Genomic DNA, 12,772 nt, shown 5'->3' with positions numbered 1-12,772 from the left:
CAGTACAGAGATTTCCTTAAAAAACTAAAAATAAAGCTGCCATACAATTTAGTAATGATACTTCTGGGTATTATCTGAAGAAAATGAAAAGACTAATTTGAAAAGATATATGTACCCCCATACTTACTGCAGAATTATTCACAATAGATAAGATATGAAAGCAACCTAAGTGTCCAACAACAAATGAATGGATAAAGAAGATGTGGTATATATATATGCTATGGAATATTACTCAGCCAAAAAGAAAAAAAGAATGAAATCTTGCAATTTGTGATAACATGGATGATCTAGCGGGTATTATGAAATAAGTCAAAGACAGAAACTGTATGATTTCACTTATATGTGCAATCTAAAAAAAAAAATGCAAGTGAATAAACAAAACAAAACAGAAACAGATTCATAGATACAGAGAATAAACTGGAGGTTGCTGGAGAAGAGGAAGGTGGCGGAATAAATGAAATAAAAATAGGTAAAAGGGATTAAGAGGTACAAACTTCCAGTTGTAAAACAAGTCACAGAGATGTAATGTACAGGGTAGAGAATATAGTCAGTGATACTGTAATAACTTTGTGTGGTGACAGATGGCTACTAGACTTTTCATGGTGATCATTTTGTAATGCACACAAATACTTAATTATTGTGTTGTACATCTGAAACTAGTATAATATGATATGCAATTATAAGTCAATAAAAATGTGAAAAAAGTATTTATCAAAGATGAAAATTTTCAGCCTTTATGTCATCATAAAAGGATTTGGTACTGGTTATATTAGGGGGTATACACTTACCCTGGCTATTTCACAAGACTGTTAAAGAGTCAAATGAGTTGAAATTAAATCTAATCATAGAAAATCCTAGGTCAACTTTTAAGCAATATTTTAAGTATAATGTATTATTAATAATTCTTTATTCATTTTAGCATATGAATATGAATGGCTACATACACAGTATGAATAAATCCAACCTCTCTAGTTAAACCTCCATAATTTCACTCCCTTTAATAGGCTTAAAATGTAAAAAAGTAATAAATATATAAATAAAAGGTAGGAATATCAATAAAAAAAATATACAAAAAAAAAAAAAAAAAAAAAAAGTATTTCTCCTATCTTCTCATTCCATGTATAAGCTACTAAAATCTACTAACTAAAGCTCTAGGCTTGCCTGCTAGAAAGATTGCTTTGTGGTGTTTAGCACCACTAACTAAAATACTGTAGGTTCTTTATTTCTATTATTTTTAAAATATTCGATATATTTTTTACTCCTTCTGGAGTAGAGCAGCCCTTTAATCCTTTATTAAAGGGAAGAATGCAATTAGACTGAGAGATAGAGTTTAAGTTACACTTCATACCTCCCTTTATAACCTCCCAACCTACTCCAAGCTCAGACCAGTAGGTTCACTCTTAGAGTGGAATAAACATTTAACAGACAATAAATACAGAAGATAGATGTAAGAGTCTTTCTCCTTTCTAATCCTGGCCCCCAGGCAGTGCCGAAGTAGAACTCTTTATGGCTCCTTGGGTATAGAAATACATAGGAGTACGGGAAGGATACAAATGAAAAGCAAGGAAAGAAATCTTTGCTTTTTCTTAATTATTTTCAGCACAACTGAATTTTGATTATTCCTAAAGTATATTTCACATATTAATATCTGCAGCCAGTTTAGTTTAAAGTTCGTATATTAACATTATATATTAAAACATATCAAATCATTTTGGTAGTAATTTGGTGTTACTGTAGTCAAGTGGGAAATCTTTTAAATGAATACAGCTACTCTGTGTCTGAGCTTAAAGGTGAGTCAAAGGTGACAAAAGTAAGAAGAAAAAATAGTTCTTCCTAAACTAGATTATAAAGTCAAAATGCCTTGAGAAAATAATACTGTCCACCCACCACTGCACTGGTAAAGAACAATGTCTTATTTTTTGGCAAAAATTATATCAGCTCAGTGTTGCACATCCCACATCAACAGATCTGATGTGTATGAGTTTTTCTTTTTCTTGAAAAGAAAAATGACTTAAATAAACGAATAAATGGACTTCCTTTGATGGACCAAATCTAAAACATGAAACCCATAAAAGGGGCCCTTGGTAGTTAAAAGGTTATCGATGTGATAGTGATATAACATCTAGCATAGGAAGAGGAAAATATGAGTAGAAAATAGGAAGAGAGGCAGGCTACTTCTAATTCTTTCTGAGTCATTCCTTTGGTATGTGGGTTTTTTAAATTTTTTTTTATGTTTTATTACTTACTGTGTTAAAGTACTTTCAAACGCAAATAAAATCTCTAAAAAGTTATTTCTAATGGGTATACTTTAAAAAAAACTTATTGCAGTATAGTTGATTTACAATGTTGTGTTAATTTTTGTTGTACAGCAAAGTGACTCAATTATATATTATATGTATTATATATTCTTTTCCCTTATGGTTTATCACAGGATATTTTCATCTGACCATCAAATCCAAAATTATAAAAGCAGACTCCTACTATTCACAGAGGACCAACTAAAAAAATTACTAATGCCATGTAACTTGAGAGGAAAACTCAGGTGTTACCCCCTCAAACTAAGCCATATAAGTGTGACAACTGTCAGTTCTGTCCTAAAGAAGGCTTCTATCAAAAGCCTTAAAAACCATGTGAGATCTTTCCTCTGAAGTAGAGGAAATCTTTATGGCTCCCAGAGGACAGAGATATATATGAGTAGTAGCAAGTTTCTTTCTAAAAGCAGAAATTTTTGCTTTTTCTTAACATTATAGTCACAGTCTACAACTATTAAACTGAGATAAAAAAAGATAAACATGACTTTCCTATACCTTGTTCCCAAGAACTTCCTAGATCGTGATATTTACATTGGAGTATACCAAATCAGATTAAACATAAATCACACTAAGGTTAAAACATGAAAAGTGTATAAAAAGAAAAGAATCCTAAATTGCTCTATAGTTTCAAAAATACCTAAAAAATCACAGATTGGTAAATGGGTTTTTTTCAAGAGAACTGAAGTTCCATACTAAAATAACATAGTGAAATAAGATGGTCAATAAAACTGAAAATAGGTACTAAAATTCTCAATTTTCCCCTCTTCTCAGTTGCTAGTAACAATCTTTAGAAAGTTATTCAGCTCAGTAAGTCTTGAGTTTCTATATCCTCTAATTTTTTAGTTAGAAAAAGAAAGAACCAAGAGATTCAGTGAAGCATTGGAAGAAACCAGATTCTGAAAACGAAGTTAGATTCAGGCAACGTGAAATACAAAACTGGAAATACTATTTAGAAATATAAAATACTACTTTCTGTCATCAATGGTGATAGTTTTGCCTGTCTGTTTTCAAAGTAACACACTCATGACTAGATAAAAAGAAACTGAATAACTGGCACACATACATAAAATTTATCAAAAGGCACTATTATTACTGTCTATCCTCCATGCCTCAAGGGAGATTTTAGGGGTCAAGGAAAATCTTTTTATTCAGTTTGGCACTTACAACAACTACTAGTATGACTCTTGGTCACTAAGAGGATATATCTAGTGTACAGTTACTTTTGCTTCTTCTCATCCCATCATCACATCTACTTTTCTCCCCATCAATTTCTGCACATGAAAAAAAAATGCAAAGTTTAAGCCATGGAAAAAAAGCAAAGTTTAAGCAGCTGCTTTTCTAGGAAGGTGAAGAGTACAGCATCACACAGTCCTAGTCTTTTCCTTAAGATAACAAGAACCCAGAGGGGAAGACTTCTGTGGGACAGAGAAAAAATGTGTGTGTATGTGTGCGCATGTGCGATGTTAGAGAGAGGGAAAGAGAAAGGATTATATTCTTAGATGACACAGAGAAGTATTCACAACATGATTTCTATATATCAGTGTTAACAGTAATCTGTTTGGTATTTGTTATTTTCAACCGAGTTCAAACGTAACACTAATAGAGTTGTAAATTATATACCATAGAGAAGACAATCAGTTACAGATTGAAAGAGCATGTCACCTTTGCTAGTATTTATTAAACACATCTCTTAAAAAACTATAAACAGCAAGTTTATTTTAAAAGATATACAAATAACTTTAAAAAGAGTTAAAATCTGGACAGTTTAAAATGGAAAAATTTATTAAATAACCATATTAGTATGAAAATGTACTTTAAAGATTAAGATATTTAGGATTCAAAACTTTGACAAGTAAGTGCTCAAATCAAAATACAATTTTTCTGTGAGTTTCCAGACACTGCATAATAAATCTGGGATAATTAATTACAACACTGATCAGTAAAACCCAATTAGAAACGGTTATACCATAGCAAACAGAAATGAATTACCTCGTCTTCGCCCATAACTCCTTGCTGCATGTAAACAAAGGACAAATTGTAAAATGTCAGAACTAAAAATAAGCCCACATATACAAATATCTGTGACATGAAAAGCTATGTGGGCCTCTGGAAATTAGTGCTACTTTGTCTTAAGAGCTACCACAATGTCATCACATAACATCTGTATGGCGTTTTAATATTTACAAAGCACACATATACATATCATCTGAACTGTATAAAAACTGTGAAATTAACAGGAAATATATAATTTATTCTCATTTGTATTAAACTTCATGAATAAATACTTGTTTCATCTAATCAGGATAGGAATATGCAACACTTTATGGTTAAATAGCATCCCAAATAATTTTCCCAATGAATGGAAACAACTTGAATTAAATCCTTATTTTTCTACTTATTGTAAAGAGTGATACAGCACATGCTATCCAACTAGTAATTCAGATCTAAATCACTTTATACCAAGCCCTGCATGGAAAGAGTCAGTTGAGACACAGAAGAATGAAAAGATATAACAATATTAAACTGATCCTCTGAAGCCTGTAGAGCTTAGATAGAATATAAAGAAATAAATCCATGTTCAAACTTGCTTAGTTGAAGAAACGATTAATGATATATTATGGCTAGTAGTGCTTTCAACCTTTCTGGTACATTTTTATAACAGCTAACTAAGTGCTTATGTCTCCACATCTGGAGTTAGAGGGATTCAGATACAAATCAGCAGTAGTATCATCAAAGAATAGTACATATGTTAAATACTGTAAAAGTATAAAGCAGAAAGCATTTCAACCTATGTTACTAGCAGCTTACATAATTCTTCATGAATAAAAAACACTGCAGTTTATTTTTCATAAGAAAGTCCCAGTTTGATAAAATTCACAACTTGCTTTTAAATAACTCCTCCCCCTAAATCTGAGTATACAATGAGTATTTCTACTCTGGAATTAACAGTAAACCAAAAACGACTCTCAAAATCAAGGTCTTAATTCATGTTCATGGATTTCTTTTAGGCCCGGGAAAAATCTGACATTGAAAAATTTCAAATCAAAATATATATTAAAAATTGTCAGAAATGTAGTTTCTCCAAAGATATAAAACTTAAAGATCAAAGGAGAACATTTCACCTCATTAAATACATTCTATTATAGAGATTTTGCAAAATTTAAAAAAAATTTTATACTAAGACTTTAATATAAAGAAGTGCCTACAAGGTGAGGATACAGCATTAGTTCTCCTTATAATAAAAAGGAGGAAAATCAAACTTGAAAACTCTTAATCATTTACACTTCAACAATAAATATAAGGTTTACATTACAGTCTTTTCTATAAAGCAGCTTCACTGGCATCCCTGCCATTCTACTGTCTTTAGTTATATAATCTACTGCAGACTTAACCTGTCCATGAGCTCCAGTTACCTCAGAGACTGGCAGACTTACCTGACCTGCATACTAGTTTACATATAGCTTACCTCTGTGTGTGTTTGTGTATATATAACCTGTATACATATAGATTATATATAGCCTACCTGACCTATATATAGGGTGAGGATGGGGTGGAACCAACATTTAGAATTTTGTTGTATAGGTCTTCTAAGACATATAGGCCTTAAGAAAAACAGGGTCTCAAAGATATGGAAGCCGACTATGGAAAATCAGACAATAGGAAATATAAAAGGAGCTATCAAGAACAGGTTATAGAAGAATGAATTCCCTGAAGTCTTACTAGTTGCATTAAGCACTGAAATGGTCAACAGACCCCAAAATACTTCACAGCGTAAGTCTTAGGAGCTGGGCTTCCTGCCTATTACTCAGGCCTGATCTAATGGCATTAATCCAGTATAAATTCGCTTTGGGAAATTTCATTCACGGCTGTAGAGAGTCAAACATGTATAAAGCAAATGAAACTGTTTTAATCAAATTTAAAGTCAAATTAAGAATTATGATGAAGTAATAATGTGTAACATAACTCATGATCTATTGAGAAAGTTAATGACATCATAACCAGTTTATGTTCTTAGCTTTTATGTTCTTAGCTGAGGCTACTCAATACTAAAATAGTGAAAAATATGTACAGACGTTCACAGCATCTTAGGTTTCATCTCATTTCTAGGTTTGAACACATTACTTAGAAAATTTCTCCAACTATCTCATACCTGAGGAATTTTAGAATCCTGTAAAGAGCTATTGCACTTATTTTTTGGACAACTCTCAGATTCCAAGTCTTTACATTACCAAAAATAGAACTGACTGCAGATGAAGCTAAACCATGTGAAACGCTTCCCATTCCCTGTCATGGAAATAACCAATCTGCTACCATCACGCTAAACAGTGGTATATGTACTCACTTTTCTACCAATATTTCTATGTGAATTTCAGGGATATGTGCCACTGTAACTGAGTCTGAATTATCAGATATCCTCAGTGAGAAAAGAAAATCATTAAATATCTAGTATTCATTATGTTTTAATTAAAACAGACTTCTTTAAACAATATGCCCCTCCCAAACTCATTTAGAATATGATTTAGGAAAAAAAGCATATAATTTGTTGTATAAAAACAATCTATAATATTAAATTACAGGTATATAAATTTATAAAGCATTAAAAAAGTAACGAACTGACTATTTAACATACATGTGTAAATATATATACATGCATGTGTGTTAAAATATATATTATACACACACACACACACACACATATTTCTTTGTTTTAAATGAAGGTAATAAGAAGGATGTGAGAAAAGCCTGAAGACCCTTCTTATTCAAGGGACTTTACAGTTTGGTCCTGGGTTACCAATGATCTTATTTAGATACTAACCCACAGCTACTAAAAAAGAAACAGGATAATTCTAACATTCTCCTTAGGACCTTTGTGCCCTTATGTACTGACTCTTAGCTATAGTTTGTGGTACCTGAATTACTGAAGCTAGAGGAAGGGATAGGTAAACATACCAAATTAGCTGGAAATATTTAAAGGTTAAAGTTCTCTTGGTGTGAAACTAAAGACATTCTTATTTTTTGCTCTTAAAAATGCCAAAAACAAGGCAGGAAATACGCCTCCCAAATCATAATCTTTTTCAAGATCCAAAATGAAACTGCTGTCATCTACTTCACTTCCATCCGCATAAAAAAAGAACTGATTGCATACTCAAGTTTCCTATTTTCGTGACTTAATATACTTAAAACAATTTCATTACTGAGTAAATTTTCTTAATTAAAAGATACACACAAAGTAGAGCAAGCTCTTGATTACAAACATGGCTGTGTGTGGCTAATCACAACACATCTGAATTTCAAACCAGCTTGCTAATGCCACCCTCTCCCCATACTTCTGCTCTATCTGTTCTCCTTTTGAAATATCATATGTACTAATAAAAATGTAAGCTATTTTCCTTGGCAGACACGTGAAGGGAGTACTGTAATTCCTACAGTAATAGAAACAAATACTCAAATGATACATTATTTTGTATTGCTCCTTACTACTGTGGAAAAGCAGGGTGTTTTTAAACATTTTTTATTTTGTTTTTTCCTGCTGATAATTAAAAGTATAAGATTTACATAGTTATATATGTAAACATTAAAGCCATCACTCTAACATCAGACAGTAAAACCTTTGGTTTTTAGACAGTTTACCCATTCCTATATAATGTGACTTCCCTAAAACTACTTCTGAATGTTAAATTTGGACTCTTCTACAATATTTGAATTATTCAACAGTGGCAGTGTCCACCAGTCAATTCAGCTGGATTTCTAACTGAATTGAGGAACATGGTCTGTTCAGAAGCAGGAGCGTATTTGCAGCTACATTTTTATGGCATTTTTTTTATTGTTAAAATAAAAAAAAAAACCTATATAACAACTTCATGAGTCATACAGGTGTGGGATTATAACTTTTTTTATATCGGAGTAAACAGAGGCTCAGAGTTAAAAGTATCTGCCAGGGGTAGTTCATAGATTTACCTATTTTGACCAACTTCCTGACCTTTATTCCAGTCCCTGTTTATCCCTTACTTACAGGAACATTTAGATATTTAGCCATAATGCTAATTAATTAGGAAGACAGAATCACAAAACCTTTAAAATGTTTGCCTTATCTTCCTAACAACTATACCCATATTTATATGCTATTTCTTAATGGACTCAATCAAGGCTAGCACCACTGTAACATCACAGATTTCTGTCAGTTCTGTATTTGCTAAGGAATGTTCTTAAACTGTAATAGTCATGTGTTTATTTTAACATGCATTTGTGCACCATCAAAAGTCATCTTGGATACCACAAGGGGCAAGTGTGCCACACTTTAGGAAGCACTGCTTGAGAAGTCATTTCACTTTTACTGACTCAAATTTTGTCCCTATATAGCTTCTTTCAAATGGTTCTAGTTTAACTTTTTGAAATAACATAAAACAAGGCTTCTTTGTCCACTGTACATAACATTCTTCAGTTGAAAATATCTTATGTCTTCTTTTAATTTTATATTGTCCAAACAGATCCAACTACTTCATCTATTCACAGGACATGATTTTCACTCTTTCAAAGTCATTTTTGCACTGTTCATCACCCACCGCCACAACAAGCTGTGACTTCCAGGAACTGTTCTCAATACTGTACATGAGTGAACCCACTCACTTCTCACAAGACCCCCCTGAGGCAGGCAGCATGCTGTCTCTCTTTTACACATGAGGACTCTCAAGTCAAAGGGAAGTTAGACAGAAATAGCAAACTTGGGTTGAAACCCAGATAACCTGGCTCCAGCGTCTGTGGTACTAATCACTACAAACCACTACTAAACCACCACACAAAAGAAATACTGATGTATAATTTATTACCAATACTGATTTTCAAAGTCAATAATATTAGCTATGCTTGTTGGTTAAGTAATACAACTTATTTAATCAACTGCCTAATAGTGACTTAAATCTGTGACAAACTAAAAAAAAAAACAATTTAAAAAGCAGGTCTATGTACCGAGATGCTGTAATTTCTTTAATCAGACAATAATATTTAATTATAATTTAGTATAGGCAGAAGTTTGGTATTAACATCACTTAATTCTCATTTCTTTCTTCAATAACCTTGATGTCTACAAAAAATTATCTAAATCCTTAATATTCAAATACTTCCTTACCCTATAAATATACCCAATTTTCTGCTCTTGCTTTTTCCTCTTAACCGATGATTCCAAAAGAGCGAAGTATGTTTTTTTCTCTTTGGATCAAATTGTTTCTACTGGCCTGGACACCTCTGATGTCCTAGCTTCACTATCACTCTTCTCCCCTAGTCCATTGCCAGAAGCAGTTCAGAATTTCCAGGATGGCTTCCTGTGCTGAGTATGTACTGTAGCCCTAAAATAGCATTCTGTGAAGAACGCTCACATAATAAAAAAACAGATTTGTCCACAAGATGCAACTCCTGCCTGCCTTAATTTTATATTCTCCAAACAGATCCAATTCCTTCATATATTCACAGGACATGATTTTTACTTTTTCAAAGTCAGTTTTGAAAATATGACTTTGAAAATATATATTCAATGAAATATGCTTATGTCTACTATGTGATGAAACACTTTCAACCTAACATCTAGATTATTTATAAAGGCTTTAGACAGCTGAAGAAGTCAATTAGTTTAATAATGTTTAGTGCAACCAAAAGTATAAGCTGTAAAAATAGTGTGGCTATTAAGCTCTGCTCGTGGAACCAACACATTCTATTGTGATTACGATATATTTCTGAATTATCCTAGTTTACTATGTATTCAGCAGTCTAAGAACATCTGTGAATGATCTAACAAATTATCTCATACAGTACTTTCCTTAAGATGGATTTTAATAGAATACGTGAAACATGCAAATTCAAATTTTTCAACTGAATTGCTTTTTTTAGCTGTTAAAATAGAAATGTGAATGATCTTTATTTACCACACAGACTATTCCAAAAGAAAAGAATTTAAGGAAGTCAGGCTCAATATATTAAAAATTTATCATTATCTAAAGCTATCACTATTTTATAAATCAAGCCATGAGAGTAATAAAGATTATGACCTATCTTCTGTTTTGTAAACTCAATTTCAACAATATAATTTTTAGTCATATATTTAGAGTTCAGAGACCAGCTACTTAAATGATATGGTTTTTTAATTCCATGGTAGAAAAAAGAAGTCCTGGAATGTAATTTCTATTGCCTTTCTGGTCAAAGTCTATGGAAACCCCATAATTCCCTGAATTCATAAATGTAGACAACTAGACCGTTGTAAGGTCTACCCTGAACATGGCCTCAGCCTAGAGTGCACATTCTGGCCCCATTGTTAACACCTTGACAGCTGTACCCTAACCATCTCTGAAGATCCTCATGAACAGATAATCCAGTGCTCAGGCTAGGCTGACATGTGATGGTGACTCAATACAAAGGGGTCAAATGTTGAATGAATCAATCTATCACCTCACTTAATGCTCTGCTTCTTCAATTACTTCTCTCATTGCAAAATCCTATCTACCTTTACAATCTCCTAGGTAGCCTGGACTTTATTCCTATCTTTTCATCTTAATATTAGTTTTTACTTAACACTAGAATTTAACATGGTCTAGCTTTACATTGGCTGTTTTTTTAGCCTTTGTTTCTCAACTTCATTGCCATCTTTTTTCAACAAAGCTTTAGTTGAAAAAGAAGTGCCAAGCCAGTAAATTAATTATGTATTTTAAAGGAAGTCCTATACTATCCTTACCATTCCTTCTTCAGCCTACTTCCCTCTCCTCAGACCTGCCCTTTGATTTAAAATACCTTTGTGAAGGACATTTTAATCCTGCATGTCTACTCCCACAGTCATGGATGTGCTAGGTACTGTGACACTGAATGCAATGTTGTCCAACAGAAAGAAAACTTTAATGAAAGTTTATCTATTCTTTTCCACCAGAGTAAAATTCACTGTGTAAACTTTCTAGCTAGAATAAACTAAGTTACTGTGACTATCATATTTATAGAATTGCCAGTATATTCCTTGGTTGAAAACAGACATAAGTGCTATAATAAGGAATAAGTTCTATGCACTTTGCAAATATTCTCTCACTTAATTCTCATAACGAACCTTGAGATTATTATTCCCATTTCACAGATGGGAAATTAAGGCTCATGGAAGTTACTTGACCAAGTTAATACAATAAACTGGAAAGCCAATATTCAAACTAAGAACTGTCTCCAAAGTCATGATCATTGAATTAAATCATACTGTCCATGACTGCTTTTCCAGTAAGAATACACTCAAACTCCTAATTCTGCTTTCTATACAGGAAGAGTTGTAGCTTTTTTTTTATATTGAATACTTATAAAATGATTAACTTGTGTGTATGGGGAAGGTTTAGAGAAACGAATTCAATCATCTTTATTTATATAAATCAATTGGAAACATATAATGTTGTTATAAAACTTACCATTTAACATCAACAGATTGTCAGTTCCTGGATGTGGATAGCTCAATCGACCTTTAAAAAGACAGGAAAGGGAAGTTTGAAGATTATGGAGCTATTTGAAAAGCAAAAAAAATGGAAGGGAAGTAAGGAGGAGAAATTTATTGAGCACAGTACAGTTCTTAAGGAATAAAAAAATTAATGTTTAGCTCAAATTGTATTAACTAAAACTATCTTTGAAAATTGAAAACAAACAAAAAAAATAATTTTAATTCTTAGAATATAAAAGCACAATGTGATTTCGGAGCAATGCTTATAGAATAAAGCCTGTTTTTCTTACTTTTATTTTTTAAATGTGAAAACAATGTAGGTATCCTAGTCTTTCAAACTTAATATAGGATGTGAAATTTTAAAAAATATTTTCAAATCTGTTTGTAATTCTCGCTAAAGATCTCTTTCCCCAAAAATGGTATTTAAAGGAAAGAAACTTACATTCTTAAATAAAAAACAACCAAAATAGCAAAGTAAAAAATAAGCAGCAAAAACTCATCACAATATGCCACTGAATTCAATATGATTTTATAAGTTGTATTTAAATAAAGAAGTTTAATAGAAACATCTTAAATGTTTTATTACAAATGATATTGGAAAGTTAACTTGTTCAAAGTTTATAAATGACAAAAATAAAAATGTAAAAAACGAAAATATTAAAGCTTAAGAGCATAGTACTTCCTTTGAGTCATCCTTCATTAGAGAGTTTTGCATTTACTAAAATACAGAAGGGACAAGAGCACTGCATATATAGCTGTGGAAGAGAAAAAAGGTATGCATGAACAAACTGTGGCTTATCCAGCAGTTTTGTATCATAACACTTATTTGATTCAATGCCAATAGTGAGGACGATCGTTGTTTGTAGTCCATTAAAATACAGGATTTTCCTCTAAGGCCTGAATCTCTGACAGACTATTAGAAAGGTACATTAAAATCCATTTAGAAAACTTCTAAAAATTAAATATCTGTGAGATTGCATTTTAGCAACCTTTAGCACAGTCCTTTAAAAAA

General features: G+C 32.0%; 1 protein-coding gene across 12 annotated transcripts in view; it reads right to left on the bottom strand.

Moving 5' to 3' along the window:
* The window catches only part of CPEB2 (cytoplasmic polyadenylation element binding protein 2), a 64,655-nt gene that overhangs the window by 22,862 nt on the left and 29,021 nt on the right, over positions 1 to 12,772 (bottom strand). For 5 of the 12 annotated variants that reach the window (XM_057706101.1, XM_057706106.1, XM_057706102.1 and 2 more), the window contains 2 exons: positions 11,735 to 11,785; positions 4,302 to 4,325 (listed from right to left, as the gene is read on the bottom strand). The exons of 2 other annotated variants lie outside the window; for them this stretch is intronic. In XM_057706101.1, coding sequence (XP_057562084.1) covers positions 4,302 to 4,325; positions 11,735 to 11,785 — 75 coding nt within the window. Of the gene's footprint in view, positions 1 to 4,301; positions 4,326 to 11,734; positions 11,826 to 12,772 lie in introns of all 12 variants that reach the window. 5 more of the 12 variants (XM_057706103.1, XM_057706108.1, XM_057706104.1 and 2 more) reach the window with 2 other exon arrangements.

This window comes from Hippopotamus amphibius, chromosome 13, assembly GCF_030028045.1.
Source record: "Hippopotamus amphibius kiboko isolate mHipAmp2 chromosome 13, mHipAmp2.hap2, whole genome shotgun sequence".
NCBI lineage: Eukaryota > Metazoa > Chordata > Mammalia > Artiodactyla > Hippopotamidae > Hippopotamus > Hippopotamus amphibius.
The sequence above is the reverse complement of the archived record's forward strand: the minus strand, read 5'-3'. Positions and strand labels throughout refer to the sequence as shown.